Consider the following 16,279-nt stretch of genomic DNA (forward strand, 5'->3'; position numbering starts at 1 on the left):
GCACTGTGCCTATAACAATAAGCACGTGTGCAGAATATTTTGATGATATCTTGCCTATGCTTAAAAAATATCCCCACTGTGCAGAAGCCCATTCTGAGAGCAGACAGACACTCTACAACAGAGGGCATCCTCAGGCTATCCTCTGGCAGGGCCTAGTCCTGCTTTGGTTTCATTCAGACAGACTAGCGCTGGACAAACCTCAGGCAGTTCACAGATTTGGTTCAGATAATCCCTCTGCAGCCTGGCTCCTCTGAACCCTGCAGGCCTCTGGGATTTGCAGAATCGGGCTGGGAATCTGGCGATCAGGTGGTTCTTTGTGCCATTTCTGACATGCCCAGGAAATACTCTCCTATGAGTTCACAGTTCTCCAACGCTTCTGGACCCATCCAGAACTCGGACAGGCTGGAGTCACTATGAACTGGAAGGGGAGAGGGGAAGGAATGGAATAATCTTTTGGCCCTTAAAAGGTCAATTGCAGTTTGAATTGCAGGTAAAGGTGGGCCCAGTTCTTGTTTAACTCAGACTGCCTGCCTGTTCCCAGTGCAGGGCTGGCATGGGGCCTGAGCCAAAGCCCACTGAAGTGAATGGGAGCCTTTCCAATGAATTCAACAGACTTTGGCTCTGACCCATCAACCTCTCAAAGCCAAGCAGAGGTGAGAAGCTGACCAGTCTCCTTCCTTTGGGTCTGATCCAAAGGCAGGAGCCTTCCCGTTGACTTCAGGGGCATTTGGGTCAGGCCCTTTGTCCTTTTGAAACAAAAAGAAAAAAGGCTGCCTCCCCTGGTGTTTAGGCTGGGCCCCTCCCTGGCTATAGGGGCCTTAGAAGTCAGGAATCAGTGTCACTGAAGACTCAGGAAGATGTTATATATAAGCTATAGCTGGTGCCAGGGTTAATTCCAAACGTGTCATTTCATTGCACTGGACAGCCCAAGGTAGTGTGTATTTTAGGTCAGTGAGCCACAAAGGGTTCCTGGCTCCTACTCAGTGTAAACAGGGATGCTCGGTTCCTATCCTGTAGTCTCCTATTGTTCTTGTTTTCTAGGGGTTAGTTAGTGCAATAACGAAAGCCACGTGCTGGCATCTCAGAGGGGTTTCTCTGGTGCTGGCGTCTCCGGGTCTGCAGCATCGGTGCAATTCTTGCCCACCGCTAACTGGTCCCATTTGTCCTCTCCCCACGTTCCCTGTAGGATTTGTGCGGCGCCACCACCTGCGACACCCTGGGGATGGCCGACGTTGGCACCATGTGTGACCCCAAGCGCAGCTGCTCGGTCATCGAGGACGACGGGCTGCCATCTGCCTTCACCACGGCTCACGAGCTGGGTAAGGGGCTGAGGTTCAGGGGCAGAGCATGCCCGTCCCCTTTCGGGGTTGCTCTCTCATTTGTGTGCGGCGTGGCTTTTGGGGGAACAGAATTTGGCTTTCTGGACTCACCCCTGTTCCTCGACTTCCCAGATCTCAAAGCATGTGGCACCCAGTGGGAATCTGAGATGCAGGGGAGGGATGTGACATGCCCCAGGTCACACAGGAAGGCTGTGGCAGAGCCAGGATAGAACCCAGGAGTCCTGATTCCTAGCCCACTGGAATGTGCTGCCCTGCTGAGAATAGCATGACTGCGTTTTCTTGTACAGTTTGCTGACTCTCTGTTCCCCTTGCTGTACAATGCTAGTGTCACCGGGGGTGTGCTTCCATGAACCGCACGAGTGTCCGATCTCCCGGGCAAGCCATTCATTCTCTGGGTTCTCAAGCCTCCGCCTTGCATGTTGTCCCTCAAACAGTTGCCAGACCATTTCTGGTTTTAATAGCGAACGCCTCCATCCATCATTCTGTGGCTTAGAAAGCTGCCACTTTAACCAAACCCACAGCAGAGATGTGGAGCCCCAGGCTGCGGTTGCCACCTGGGGAAAAAAAAACCCCAAAAAAACCCCACACCCATATCCCAAACCTGCTAATGTTTATGGCTCCATAATTAGGAGGGAGGGAAGCCTAAGCTGTTTAAAATAACCCTGAATTGCAGCCTCAGGAAGTTTAGACAATAGCCAAGTGTCCGGAACAGCTTTCAGGGGAAACTCCACCTCGGGGTGAGAAAGTGACATGCACCGGCTTTCCTCCCAGCGCTTCTGGGAGGTGAGAGGAACGGTTGGAAACCAGCTGCTAGGAAAGCGAGAGGGGCCAGTGCGGGCGGGTCAGCCGGCCCAGCTATATCTTACTGTTGTTATTGCCACTTTAGTTCAGTTTCCAGGATTCGGGTGTCCTGAAATAACACAGCGAGGCTGGGATGCATTAGGCACACCCCTAAATCCAGAGACACTTGTAGTCTCTGGGGGGTTGAGCAATGACATCGCTCTCTCTCTTCAGTGTTTTCTTTCTTCCTTTCCTTCTTTTCTCTCTGAATAACCCGCATCCATACAAGAAGCAGAGGGTGTGTGTTTTGGCCAGCAAAGTGCCGGCTCAGAGACCTCATTGGCAGGCTTAACGTGTGTTAGAACTTGTCCGTCTTAAGGTCGATCTGATTTAAACACAAGGAATGGAGCTTGTGGAGCCCGGGGTGGCAGGACAGGACACCCAGACCATTAACCACCGGGCTGCAGGCATTTTAGAGCCATTAGTCCCACGAGCAAAACGATTTCTTCTGGCTTAGCCAGAATGGCCAAGATCTGGGGTGATGTGTCTCATTAGCATCCGGGAAGAACACACGGGGTGGTGGGGAGAGACATCAGCTGCTGAGGCCGTGGTGGTTTTGCTGTTACAACAGGGCCCATATAGGTGTGGTGGTTCATCAAAGCAAATGAGGGCTCCGTGGCATTAGCTAGAGCAGGATCCGTGCCAGGATCCTAGGGGACTAGCCAGATATGTGTATAAACTGAGACTAAGCGCGCTATCCATGTACAGGAGACTTGGTCAGATCAGAGCCTCCTGCTAGAGAGGGAGAGGTTGCCTTGTGATGAAAGGATGGCCTTGCAGCTTAGGCATGGGCCTCCCAGGTTCTCCTCCTGGCTCTGCCTGAGGCTTCTTGGACAAGTCACTTGGCTTCGGTGCCCCAGGCTTCTCAGCTGTAAAATGGGGATAATGGGATGGACGTTGTGAATTGGTCCAAGATCTACAGGTGAAAAGTGCAGTGTGAGAGCTCAGGATGACTAAAGGCCCCTCTCACTCTTCCAGGGCACGTGTTCAACATGCCCCACGACAACGTGAAGGTCTGCGAGGAAGTCTTCGGCAGGCTGAAGACCAACCACATGATGTCACCCACGCTCATACAGATCGATCGCGCCAACCCCTGGTCGGCCTGCAGTGCTGCCATAATCACCGACTTCCTGGATAGTGGGCACGGTGAGCTGGGCATGCTGGGAAGGGGGATGCGGCTGCAGTTGCTGACGGCGGCTCATGCAGCTCTCAATAAAACAGACTGAGGGGCAAAATCCCTGCCCGGAGGGGCTTACACTGCTGCTGGGGGACGGGCCATCCAGCTGGTAAGGGTTCAGACACAAAGTGTGGAGACACTGCGGGGAGGAGAAGCGGGTAAGCAGCGAGCGCAGGCGTTGGGAGCCTGTAGCTACCTACTCCTGTGATGGGATCCATGCTTGCTCCGTGGTGAGATCCGCTCCATCCCAGTGCTCTGGGTCAGTGCGGCCTGGGCTTTCATCTCGCCTTCTCCCAGCTGCAGGTCACCAGTCCCATTTTGCCTGCTGGGACCTGGTTTAAAACAAGCCCTGCAGCTCAGGAGCTTTAAATATGAAGAATTAGAGCCTTTGCCTCTCAGGGGGATGTGGGGGTGGGGAGAGAGGAAGCGTCTGTGCTCCTCACACCAGATGTCTGCAGCCTTGAAGCCCTCACACAGCTGAGCTGGGACGTCCCTCGGCTCCACAGACTCCGGCATGGTTCTCCCTTTTTAAACAGTTTACTCTTGGCAAGCAGTAAATCATATAAGCTGCGTTCATGCAGGGGCCAATAGTGGCCGAGGGCAGGTCAGCTTGGGCCCTGGCTAACTCGGACTCAGTTGTTTCTTGGTTTCAACCTGATTAAACCAAAGCCAGGTCAGGCTAGAGACCTGCCTCTGCCCACCTACATCCCCTCCCCCTGCATGCACCATCTCGCTGTACTCATTGCTGTGAGGTCGACATGATGTAAGGGCTAGATACACAACTACTGCAGCCCTCTCTCCTGGGATGCGCCTCTGAACAACTCACGGCCAACATGCTTATGTCTTGTGACCCAGAGGGGTTGGTTGAGATTTTCAAGGACGTTCAGGTTTTGCTTAGTGGACACCTGTACGCGTAGGAACAGGTTGGAAACCACTGAAACTACACGTGCTGTTGATTAGAAAAATCACACAGGCCTTGTTAAGAGAGAAGAAAATCCAGCTTTAGCTTTATTTGATGGCCTCCTGCCGCAGTGAGTTCCACAAGTTATAGTGCGCCAAGTAACAGGTCTGCCTGCATCAGCCATGAACGTCTGCTTTGCATGCTCTCCAAGGGTTGGGTGCAGCAACCCCGTGTACTGAATGCCCGGTCACTCGAATGGTATCTCCCATTTGATATTTCTCTCCCTGCCCCGCAGGGGACTGCCTGCTGGATCAGCCCATCAAGCCCATCTCGCTGCCGGAGGACCTCCCTGGGGCCAGCTACACCCTCAACCAGCAGTGCGAACTGGCCTTTGGCCTCGGCTCCAAACCCTGCCCCTACATGCAACACTGCACGAAGCTCTGGTGCACGGGGAAAGCCCGGGGTCAGATTGTTTGCCAGACGCGCCACTTCCCCTGGGCCGATGGCACCAGCTGCGGGGAGGGGAGGTTCTGCCTGAAAGGCGCGTGTGTCGAGAGGCATAACATCAGTAAGTACAGGGTGAGTACCTGACGGCTCCGTGCTGGGGGAGGCGAGTGGGGAGGGCTGGCGGAGGGCATATAAGGCAAAGCCCGGCAAGGCAGCTTGAGCCGAAGCTGAGAACATGTAGCTGAGAGTGCTTTGTGCACTGAAAGCAGGCCACGGAGTGCCAACGCTCTCCCAGGGGCTGGCCAAGGGAGGGGCATGGCCGAAAGCCACCGGGCTGTACCTCGCTGCAGGGAGGGAAGCTGCCAGAAGTTGAAGGGGTTTGTCCATTCCCCACTTGCACAGGCGTGCTAGTCATCATCGTCCTCGAACCCAGCGATCGTGACAGTTTCTCCAGGGCGCTGGGCCTGGCTGCGGTTATCCAGGGCTCCTCTAGACTGGATAACCGCAGGGTACTCCTCATGGAGCAGCCTCACCACGGCGCGAGCACTTGGCGGGCTCAGAGTGGAGTTCATCTCCGCGGCCGCCATCCAAGACACTGGCTGTGACGGTGGGTGTTGCTTGAACACCTGGCCACGAATAAGCAAACTTGTTGCGAACAGGCCAGCCAATTCCAAGCACTGCGGAAAGTCAGCAAGCTAGATGGGAAAGTCCCCACTTCCCATCTGTAACCCGGGAGGCCAAGCCGAGTCCCCAGCAGGTGTATAAACAGCAAATGCGCTTGTGGGGATGGAGCAGAGGAGGAAACAAATGATTATCTTTTGCAAAGGACTTGGGGCCCTGGTTGCTAGGGCTGAGGCTCCCTCTGACTTAGCTCTTGCCCCAGCACAGAGCTACGCCCAAAACGTCACTCTGAAGCAGCTCTGTTCTCCTCTTGGTGCCTGGCAAGTGTTTTCTCCTGACACCAGGTGTGAATGGCTTATGCTGGGTGTGGCAGCCATAGAGAGTAGAGTCCCTTTCTGCTTAATGTTGGGTCCCCCCCCCCCCCAGTCGGATTCCCTCCACCGGGGACCCAAATATTGCACGACTGGCTGCTTTTGAAGAGACATGGCGGTAGGGTCAAGGGATTTTCCTCTTAACACCCTCTCTCCCGCAGGTGGATGGCAGCTGGGGGAAGTGGACCCCGTACGGCCAGTGCTCTCGGACCTGCGGTGGGGGAGTCCAGCTAGCCAAGCGCGAGTGCAACAGCCCAGCGCCTGCCAATGGAGGGAAGTACTGCGAAGGTGTCCGGGTCAAGTACCGCTCCTGTAACCTCGACCTTTGTTCCGAGTCAGGTGAGGCTTCCCCAAGGGACGGGGCCAGCCGGGAGGGAAGAGACCTGCCCTGACACTAGTTTCTAATGGGCACAGTTGGGCCTTTCAAAGAGCTGTACGTGTTAAAGCAAACCACCAATCCCAAGCAGCTACCCACTATCCCGCTCAGTCCCATTGCTGTTGATTATCTGTTGTGCTCATGGCGCTGTTAGGTGTCACTGAAGTTAGTGGCGGATGAGGGGTTTGGAGGTGTGAGCCTCAAAAGCTATGGAGGTTTGGGTCAGGTGACCCCAAATGTTTGGCAGCTTTTCTGCAGGTTACATAGCTCTCTCTGGTCTTCAAATCAAGTTGGAGATCTCAGTAGGTACCAGAGGAAGGCAGTTCAATGGTTAGAGCACCAACCTAGTACTTAAAGGGAGACAGACTCTGTGTGTGACCTCGGGCAAGTAACTTAGCCTCTCTGGGCCTCAGTGCCCCATCAGTAAAATGGGGACAATAGCACTGCTTACCTCGCAGGGGAGTTGTGAGGATAAAAACACTAAAGAGCGTGAGACGCTCAGACACGACGTGATGGGACCCGTAAGTGGAGAGATGTTCCGAAGGTTGAGTGCGTGGTCAGTACTGATACACACACAGCAGAGCGGTGTCTCAGCCTCATGAGGCTGCAAAAACGAGCAGGTGAATGAGGGAAAACAGACGGTCGGAAGGGATTTTCATGCCAGAAGTGAAGAAAACATCTCTAAATATCAGTCCTACAGTGGGTTTGGGAAGATCTAAAGTAGGTCATGGTTTAATGGGAGCTTGTGTCTTTTAGTAGAATCCAGTTTGGCTCATCCCTATTGAAAACGGGGGCGCTCATTCCTTCTCTGCTCTATTTCCACTCAGTCCACTTGAGCTGGAAATACCATAAAAATCCCAGTTTTCATGGTATTTCTGCCCTGGCCGACATTCAAAGGCCCACAAAACCTGGTTGATGGGGGCAGAAAGGGAAAGTTAACCAGACCTGAAAAGAGCTGGTTTGGGTTTTTAATTTGCCCACGTTGATTAGGAGGTGGTATTTGCAGCTGGTAACATCTGACCTAACTCCACCTGCAGTATCAAGCAAACAATAGATCATGAGAGACTAAAGCTCGGACAGATGTCTGCAACTGTTGTTTCATCTGTGCATAGCAGAGCTAAAGTTAGAGTATGTGAAAAATATGCAGAAATTTTTTATGTGCGCACAAAATAACTAATCAAAAACCCAATTTTCTGGAACATTTTGAGCACTTTAAGCTGGTAAAAAAATAAGCAAGAACATTTTGCAAAAAACGTCAAACATTTTCGACGAGCTGTAGCTAGCCTCGTCACAGCACCCACTGCCATGTTTGCAAGTTTAGGGACAATTTCACCAGAGACAGTGGGCCCAATTCTCCTTGGCCTTGCTGCTGTGTGCTGTCATTTACAGCAGTGCAAAGGGGGGATAAGCCACCAGCCAGTTCTATTGAAGCCAACAGAGCATCACCAGTTTACTCCAGCCTGGCCATGGCACTAGCGTGGAATATTACACACTGGATAAGTGGAAGGGACTGCACAGTTTGCAGGGCAGGGGAATATAGTGCTAGGGCATGTGTGTGAGAGAGAGATTATACACTCCAACTAAATCATCCCAGCCAGGGCTTTGTCAAGTCTGACCTTAAAAACCTCTAAGGAAGGCGATTCCACCACCTCCCTAGGTAACCCATTCCAGTGCTTCACTGCTCTCCTAGTGAAAAAGTCACTAAGCCCAAGACAAAGCCACTGAGAGCTGGGTACAAAGCACTCTCAGTTGAGGGGTTCTGGCTAGGGAACAGTCTTCCAGGGGAGGTCAGGCGCATCCAGTTTCTGAGTATCGTTAGAAAACGCTGTACAACTTTGAGAAAGCCAGGTCCCATAAGTGACACTGACGATACAAACCTCGCTTTCTATTTCCAACCCTCTGTCAACACCCGAAACACCAGCCCCCAAGCAGAATTTTGACTCCCAAAAGGGAGAGTTGCCAAAGACACCATGAAATCGTCTCGGAGCTTTGCTGCTCTTACCAGTTATATGTGGAAACCGCCCAGGTACTATGGTGATGGGCAACAGTCTAAAAACGTTTCAGATAGATATTTAACAACCCCTAAATATCCCTGCACAGGGAGAGACCAATACCCCAAGCTCCCTCTGAGCATGGCCTTCTCACAGAATTATTCAGAAGGACATCAGACGGTCTGGAGGGTAACCAAACGGACTGATTTGTGCAGCTCAAGCGTGGATCCATTTGGAAAGGCCTGTTCAGTTAGCTTTTCCTCCTCCTTCCCGCCAGCAGGACCCAGCTCCTAATGCCAGCTACTCCAGCTTTCTCGCAGCACAGGCCTCTTCTAATGTGCTGGGAGGAATTGCCTAATTCACCACAGCTGGGCTCAGCCATAGTCATGGACAGGAGCCACAATCTCCGCACCGAGGGGCTGTGCACTGTAGTTTCCTCTGCTCAGGAGAGAGTGTTAACTCTTTCCTTGCCATCTCCTGGTTCGGGTCTCGCTGTCTCTTCTAATAATATAACTGTCAGATGTCTTCTTCGAGCTTTATTGCACACTGCTCAGAGGCCTTGCAAGGAGTGCCTAATACACAGATCAAACAAACAAACATAGCATGGAATATCCATGGGACGCCCACACGTTGAAGACTGTGTGCAGTTCTGGTCGCCCCATCTCAAAAAAAGATATATTAGAATTGGAAAAGGTTCCAAGAAGGGCAACAAAAGTGATCAGGGGCATGGAACAGTTTCCATATGAGGACAGATTACAAAGACTGGGACTCCTTAGCTTAGAAGAGAGACAACTAAGGGGGGTGGGGAGAGATAGGATAGAGGTCGATAAAATCATGAATTGTGTGCAGAAAAAGTGTTATTTACCCCTTCACATAACACAAGTACCAGGGGTCACCCAATGAAATTAATAGGCAGCAGGTTTAAAACAAACAAAAGGAAGTATTTATTCACACAAACGCACAGTTGACCTGTGGAACTCATTGCCAAGGGATGATGTGAAGGCCAAAAATATAACTGGGCTCAAAAAAGAATTAGACAAGTTCACAGAGGATAGGTCCATCCACATCTATTAGCCAAGATGGTCAGGGATCCAACCCCAAGCTCTGGGTGTCCCTAAACCTCGGACTGCCAGAAGCTGGGACTGGATGACAGGGGATGGATCACTCAAGAATTGCTCTCTTCTGTCCATTCCCTCTGAAGCATCTGGCATTGACGACTGTCAGCAGACTGGATACTGGGCTAGATGGACCACTGCTCTGACCCAGTATGGCCATTCTTATATTCTTACTGTGTTGCTTTGAGCAAGTCACTGCCCAAATCTGTGTCTCACCACTTCCCTATCTGTAAAATGAGGATAATAATATTTACTCTCCTTTGAGATCCTTGGGTGAAGAGCTTTATTATCTCTTATTACACACCTTGTTCCCATTTCTGAAAGACTGCAATAACATCAAGTGGCCACCCCCCCCCCACTCCCGCCCTTACTAGATATGGCCTGCAATACGAGGCAGTGATTTCCAAGAAGTGAGCCATTCATGCAGACTTTACAGTCTTGCCGGTTTCATTTTCCCCTGGAGTAAAAAGGTGGCAGTTGTTTTTAGCAATGGTTGTGGGACGTTACCCCTGGAACTGACACTGCCTTAGCTGTAAGTGTGGCTTGAAGTGGCTCTCTGTACCCTCCACCATTGATGATACTGAAGTGCTCTTATCCTACCCCCACAAACCACTCGCCCTTGTATCCTCTCTTCATTGGGGGTGCCCTGACTATACAAAGAGTCAGACAAGTTTCCTCTGAGTCGAGGACATAACATGTCTCATGAATTGCAACACCAAAGCTTCATTTGCTTCAGTAAATCCAGAGAGCCAGATAGTCTGGCAGACACCTACAATCCTTAATAGTCCAGTTGGGGACCAAGTCAGACCAGCCATACATTTGGAACCAGAGCCTAGCCACTCTAGTGTAAATCAGGAGCGACTCCACTTAAGTCAATGGAGCAGAACTGGAGTAAAACCAGTCGCAGGGAGAGAAGAATCTGACCCTGGACACCCCCAGATTCCATGGTGCGATACTGTATGGCTGATGCTTCCTAGCTGAGGATGTCCTCTCTGGTGAAATGCTCACGTGTGCTTTGTTTCCTTCCAGGGCTAGGAAAGAGTTTTCGAGAGGAGCAGTGCGAGGCTTTCAACGGCTACAACCATAGCACCAACCGGCTCACTGCCACTGTTTCTTGGGTCCCGAAGTACTCGGGAGTCTCTCCTCGGGACAAATGCAAGCTCATCTGCAGAGCTAATGGCACGGGTTACTTCTACGTATTGGCTCCTAAGGTGAGCAGGAGGACAAACAGTGTGAACCGGGGAGCGTGGGGGAAGGGGGGCGGCTGTAAATGAAATCGGGTAAGGAGCTGTAGGGAAACACAAGGGCACCTGGAAACGAGTGAACAGAAGGATTTTTTTTGACCCAGCGGGTGACATGTAGAATTCACTGCCCCGGAGGCTGGGATTCCAGAAAAACGAGCCTGTTCTTTGGCTATCAGTGTTATCGTGGGGCATAAAGGGGATTAGATGAGAGGCCGTGTGCCAGATGAGCTGGTGTAAATCAATGGAGCCGTGCTAATTTACACCAGCTGTGGATCTGGCCCCATGCCTGGACCTGTGTTTGTAAAGCATCCCAGATTGCATGCCTATGGCACAAGAACAAGAATAAAGGATAACAACTAGACACTTCCCTCCGGGGATTCTGGCTCACACGCACAGGGCGGGGCCGGCTGCCAGATTTGGGACTGGGCATGTGGTGCACACATGACACCGCCGAAGGGTTAATCGAATCTCAAAAGCTGCTAGTTTGCAGGGTGCTGCCCTCAGGATTAAATGTGAGGAAAGAGAGGGAGAGGTGGTTATAGATGTGGCAGTCAGCAATCAAAGAGCACCGTTCTGTTTAGTACCTCTCAAAGGCACAGCCCGGAACGGAGGCAAAGGCGGCTTTATGTCCTCCAACACAACACCACCTCCACACTGGGCTGCTCTTTAGTTTAGAGCAGCTGCCGGCTCAGTGGCACATGGGGCTATGATAGTCCCAGATGGGCACCCAAAAGTTCTTTCTTGGAATGCCGGTGGAACACGCGCAGGTGGGGCAAATATCTTTGCCTGAGCACAAAGTGACTTGATTGCTCTGCTTTCCCTCTGCCTGCGGGTCAACTTCAGGTTGTGGACGGCACTCCCTGCGCGCCCGACTCCACCTCGGTCTGCGTCCAGGGCAAATGCATCAAAGCGGGATGTGACGGCAAGCTGGGCTCCAAGAAGAAGTTTGACAAGTGCAGCGTGTGTGGAGGAGACAACAAGAGCTGCAAGAAGGTCTCGGGCTTGTTCACCAAACCCATGTGAGTGCCAGAGGATCCTGCTGCTTTCCCAGTGTGCCCTATAAAATGGGCTCATGGAAGGGAGGGACCAATGGCAGTGTTTCCAGGGATGGGAGAGCTGCCTTTAGGTTCCTTGGTTGGGCCTGAATTTTTGGAGCACAAGGCTCCAACTTCTAGGCTACTCTCAGGGGTTTCAATCTGGTCTCTTGCACTGGGGGAGAACTGTCTACAGTGGAACCTCGCTAGATCAGTGGCTCTGCACCAGGAGTGTGTGTACCCCTGGGGGTACGCAGAGGTCTTCCAGGGGGTACATCAATGTATCTAGATATGTGCCTAGTTTTACAACAAGCTACATAAAAAGCACTAGCAAAATCAATACAAACTAAAATGTCATACAATGGCTTGTTTATACTGCTCTATATACTATACACAGAAATATAAGTATTTATATTCCAATAGATTTTTTATTTTTATATGGTAACAATGAGAAAGGAAGCAATTTTTCAGTAAGAGGGTGCTGTGACACTTTTGTATGATTTTGTAAGCAAGTAGTTTTTAAGTGAGATTAAACCTGGGGTTATGCAAGACAAATCAGACTCCTGAAAGGGGTACCGTCATCTGGAAAGGTTGAGAGCCACTGTACTAGATGACTCAGGGGCTGATCCTGGACCAGAGACCCTTTCAGCTGTAGGTTTCTGAATCAGACCCAGCCCAGGTTGGGAGTGAGTGGATGGTTTTACTGTGGCTTTCTAGTGGACTGTGTAAAATGAATGATCGCTCTCAGCCTAGTACCTAGTGGTCAGGTGTCTACATCAGAAAGACCCAGCACCATAATTGTCTTCCTTGGTAGCCGTCTCAGCAGGGGGACCAAGGAAACCCATGGAGACTGAACTCCTCTCTCATCACTAAAGGTGATCCCTTCAGGGTTGAGGCCCACTGGGGAACAGGGAAGCCTACCCTGATGCTGTCTGTCCAGCACCTCTTGTGTGGATTTGTCAGGGCCAGGAAAGTCTCAGGAACAGAGCTATAGAGCAGCTGTGGGGCTGCAGAGTACTGACAGGGCTGGAATGGGATACTGTGGGTCAGGACTGAGGCATACTGGCAGAGCTGTGGGGTCCCTCTATTAGTCTAGCAGAGGGGGGTTCAGGCAAGGGGAAGGACCCCGGCAGAGCTGGGAGGGAGAAGTTTGGGAAGCACCGGCCCTAGAGAGGATGAGTCTCACCTCTAAGAGCAACAGCTTATAAATGAAAGGCCCATGCCCAGTGATGTTGGTGATGCTGACACCACCTCCCGGGTGGCTTGTCTGCTGTTCTCTTATAGGCACGGCTACAACTTTGTGGTGATCATCCCAGCAGGAGCCTCCAGCATTGACATCAGGCAGCGGGGCTACAAGGGCCTCATCAGCGATGACAACTACCTAGCTCTGAAGAACGGCCAAGGCAAGTATCTGCTGAACGGGCACTTCATCGTCTCGGCTGTGGAGAGGGACCTGATGGTGAAGGGCAGCGTGCTGCGGTACAGTGGGACGGGCACGGCAGTGGAAAGCCTCCAGGCCTTCAAGCCCATCCAGGAGCCGCTGACCGTGGAGGTGCTGTCAGTGGGGAAGATGACCCCACCACGCGTGCGCTACTCCTTCTACCTGCCTAAGGAGAGCAAAGACGACAAGTCCTCTTACCGGAAAGATGGGAAAAGCCCGCCCGTGCTTAACAACAACGTCCTGAGCGTGTCCAACCGCTTGGATCCGGGCAGGCCGAATTACAAACGTGTGTCCTACAAGTGGGCGGCTGGTGGTTGGGAGGCCTGTTCCGTCTCCTGCGGCAATGGGCTGCAGAAGCGCTCCGTGCACTGTCGCGACTCCTACGGCCAACTGGCCTCCGCGTGCGATGCCGCCCAGCAGCCCGTCGATGTCAGGATATGTGGCGACCCCTGCCCCACGTGGGAGGTGAGCCCCTGGTCCCCCTGCTCCAAAACCTGCGGCCGGGGCTTCAAGAGGCGCCTGTTGAAATGCACGGCGCGGGCCGGCCAGCTCTTGCCTCGGGATCGCTGCAACCTCAGGAAGAAGCCTCAGGAGCTGGATTTCTGCACCCTGAGGCCGTGCTGACCCTGTGGGTGCTGCTTCCAAAGAAGGCCTGGTGTCTCTCTGGCTGGAGATTAATGGCTGAAGGCTGAACAGCAGCTGGGGGGAGGGAGAGGGGGAGCTGTCTGAGGTGAGGGGTCTGTTACATAGGGCATATCAGCAGACAAAAGGACTTGTACGCAGGGCGAGAGCGTGCCCACGTGAGAGGGGTGTTATAGAACAGGTTGCTCAGAGATGAAGTAAAATAAACATCTACCTCGAAGCTGCCAAACTGTCCAGGCTCCCTCCCCATCCAGAGGATGCTATGGGCGTGGTAGGAACAGCATCGGTCTCTGGTGACTGCTCTCCGGGATCGAACAAAACACCAAGGACAACAAGAGTGTGTTTCTGTATCGCCATGGCCAGCCTCCCTCAAGGCTTCAAAGGGTCACGCCCCAACCCCTGAAACACTAGTGCTAGATGGGACCAAAAGGAATTACCATTGCAAGGACGACAAACTATACTGCTTAACGACCGGTGCAATAAAGTGCTGGGGTCTATTACGAACCGATGCCTTCAGGGCTTGCTAGCAATGACTCCGCAGCCGATGTGTTGCTGCTCTCCAGACCTGTGCAGCAGCGTTGTCATGCAGGGCTGTACGCCGGCCACTGATCGGCGGCTTTTGCTTTTCATGTGTATGGACCGAACAACGTAGATTCTTATGGTGCTTAATATCCATATTTTTATTCTCCTTCCTCGTGGTTTACGCAAACCCTGCGGACCTGGGGTAATTTTGTCATTTCCATTGGATCCTCTCAGAAGACTATGCCTCTTTATATGGTGCTTTGAGAAGGGTGTGTGAAGGGGCAGTGTACCCCAATACAGCGTGGGTATGTATTTTAAAGAAACCTCTTTTGGCCAGATACCATTTTACACTTAGGTCCCTTTTTGCTGTGCTAATAGTGTAAAGGTGCCTTAAAACGAGCATAAATTGCATTCCCGTGACCCCTTTACGCGGCTGAAGCTTAAAGGGATCTCGGTGTACGTGAGAATATGGCTGTAATTCTAGGAGGTACTGCACAATCGTGCCCCACCACAGTGCTTCCTGTTGGAAGAATGAGACGCGCTGCCAAGAGCATTGTATGCGTGACTGCCATGGGTGGCAAATACTGAGTCTTTTCTCAAAATGGTGCTCCGTGTATGTCACTAACTGTCACTCCGTGCCCAGTACTCGCACTATCCTCCACTCTCTTCTCCTAACGTCTTTGTTCAGGGTTATTTCTTAGGGCTTGTCTACACTATCGCGCGGGGTCAATCATGAATAGCGTAGCTGAAGTCGACGTACTTAGATCGACTTACCGCAGTATCTTAACTGCGGTAAGTCAACAGCTGACGCTCTCCAGTCAACTCCGCTTGCACTCCTGGTTCTGGTGGAGTACTGGAGTTGACGGGAGTCGATTTATCATGTCTATACTAGACGTGATAAATCGACCCCCGCTGGATTGATCGCTGTCCACCAATCTGGCGGGTAGTGTAGACAAGCCCTCAAAAACACAGAGATCTTCGGTGCTGAAATATAAAAGAAACGGGGACTAACTCTCCTTCCAGCAGATGTTTGTATGGGCCTTTCTGGCCTTCAGATATATGCCACGTACCCTGCTTAAGCCCATCCCTACGTTTATGGGTGTGTCTATCCTGCAATTGAGGCGCGTGATTACATCTTGTGCAGACATACTTGAGCTAGCTTTAATCTAGCTAACTCAGGTCCCTGAGCAGAGACGTTGCAGTCATGCATGCTTCAGCCCAGGCTAGCCTCACCAGGGGCCCAGGAAGGTTTGGACAACCTTTGCTGAAGCACAAGCCAGCAGTTTCATTTCTCCAGGACCCAGATTAGATAGATTGAAGGTACCTTGGGTAGGTCAACTCAAACTATAATCACACCCTGCGATTGCAGTGTAGACAGACCCTAAGTCTGCAAGTGTTCCCGCTGGCATCAAGGGGACAACTCACAGGCTTAAAGTGAGGTATACGCCTTGCTGAATTGGGGCCCCCGTGGCCCAATTTCCCCACCTGTTCAATGGGGATCATGATACTTGCTCATTTTTTGCAAAGCTCTTTGAGATCTTAGCATGGAAGATACCAGAGCAGGGGAAAGTATTTTTTATTATTGGCCCTTGGCTGGGTTGCAACTCAGGCACTGAACCGAAGACCAACTGCCTTCCACTGCCAGAGAACGGCAGCTAGCTGTAGACCCCCCCCCCCCCCCCGGCACTCTAAAGTACATGAGCAACTCATATGCAGATGTTGCTTGGCAATGGGCTAATTGTCCATTCCTGCCCTTCTATTGGGCTCCTCGTGGCTCCATCATAGCCTGTCTTACCCACATGCTCCCTTCCAGCCGGCCCACTGGATATACTTTGATAGGACACTCTTCCAGAGTGAGCTTGCCTTCAGGAGCCCACCTCTCAAGTGTGGGCCCATAACAGAACAGCTCAAACAAGAGCTTTGGATGCCTGTCTTACACGCAAAGTGCTGCGCTGAGCATCTGCATCTGTTGGATGTTCTGTCCAAGCTTTGCCCATGGATCATTCTCCAGCCCCAAAGCCCTATATTATCAAGAGGATTCCCTCTGATGTTGTGATGCCAGCAACAGTAGTTCGGGAATGTCTTCTGGGGCAGCTTCTCCACCCTATGGGGAAGATGATTCTTCCTTGTCCCACTGAAGCAAGTAGGAATTTTGGCATAGACTTGCATGGGACGGGACTGGGCCCGGGCCCATAGATCTCTGGGCTTCAAAATAAC

The 16,279-nt window shown here is 51.9% G+C and overlaps 1 protein-coding gene across 1 annotated transcript in view; it reads left to right on the forward strand.

The window, feature by feature from the left end:
• The window catches only part of ADAMTS15 (ADAM metallopeptidase with thrombospondin type 1 motif 15), a 28,784-nt gene extending 13,052 nt beyond the window's left edge, over positions 1 to 15,732 (forward strand). The window contains exons 2-8 of the mRNA XM_074936650.1: positions 1,187 to 1,319; positions 3,159 to 3,326; positions 4,554 to 4,837; positions 5,859 to 6,036; positions 10,209 to 10,390; positions 11,267 to 11,442; positions 12,742 to 15,732. Coding sequence (XP_074792751.1) covers positions 1,187 to 1,319; positions 3,159 to 3,326; positions 4,554 to 4,837; positions 5,859 to 6,036; positions 10,209 to 10,390; positions 11,267 to 11,442; positions 12,742 to 13,522 — 1,902 coding nt within the window. The 3' untranslated portion in view covers positions 13,523 to 15,732. The remainder of the gene's footprint in view (positions 1 to 1,186; positions 1,320 to 3,158; positions 3,327 to 4,553; positions 4,838 to 5,858; positions 6,037 to 10,208; positions 10,391 to 11,266; positions 11,443 to 12,741) is intronic.
• Positions 15,733 to 16,279: the final 547 nt, after the last annotated feature.

This window comes from Natator depressus, chromosome 22, assembly GCF_965152275.1.
Source record: "Natator depressus isolate rNatDep1 chromosome 22, rNatDep2.hap1, whole genome shotgun sequence".
NCBI lineage: Eukaryota > Metazoa > Chordata > Testudines > Cheloniidae > Natator > Natator depressus.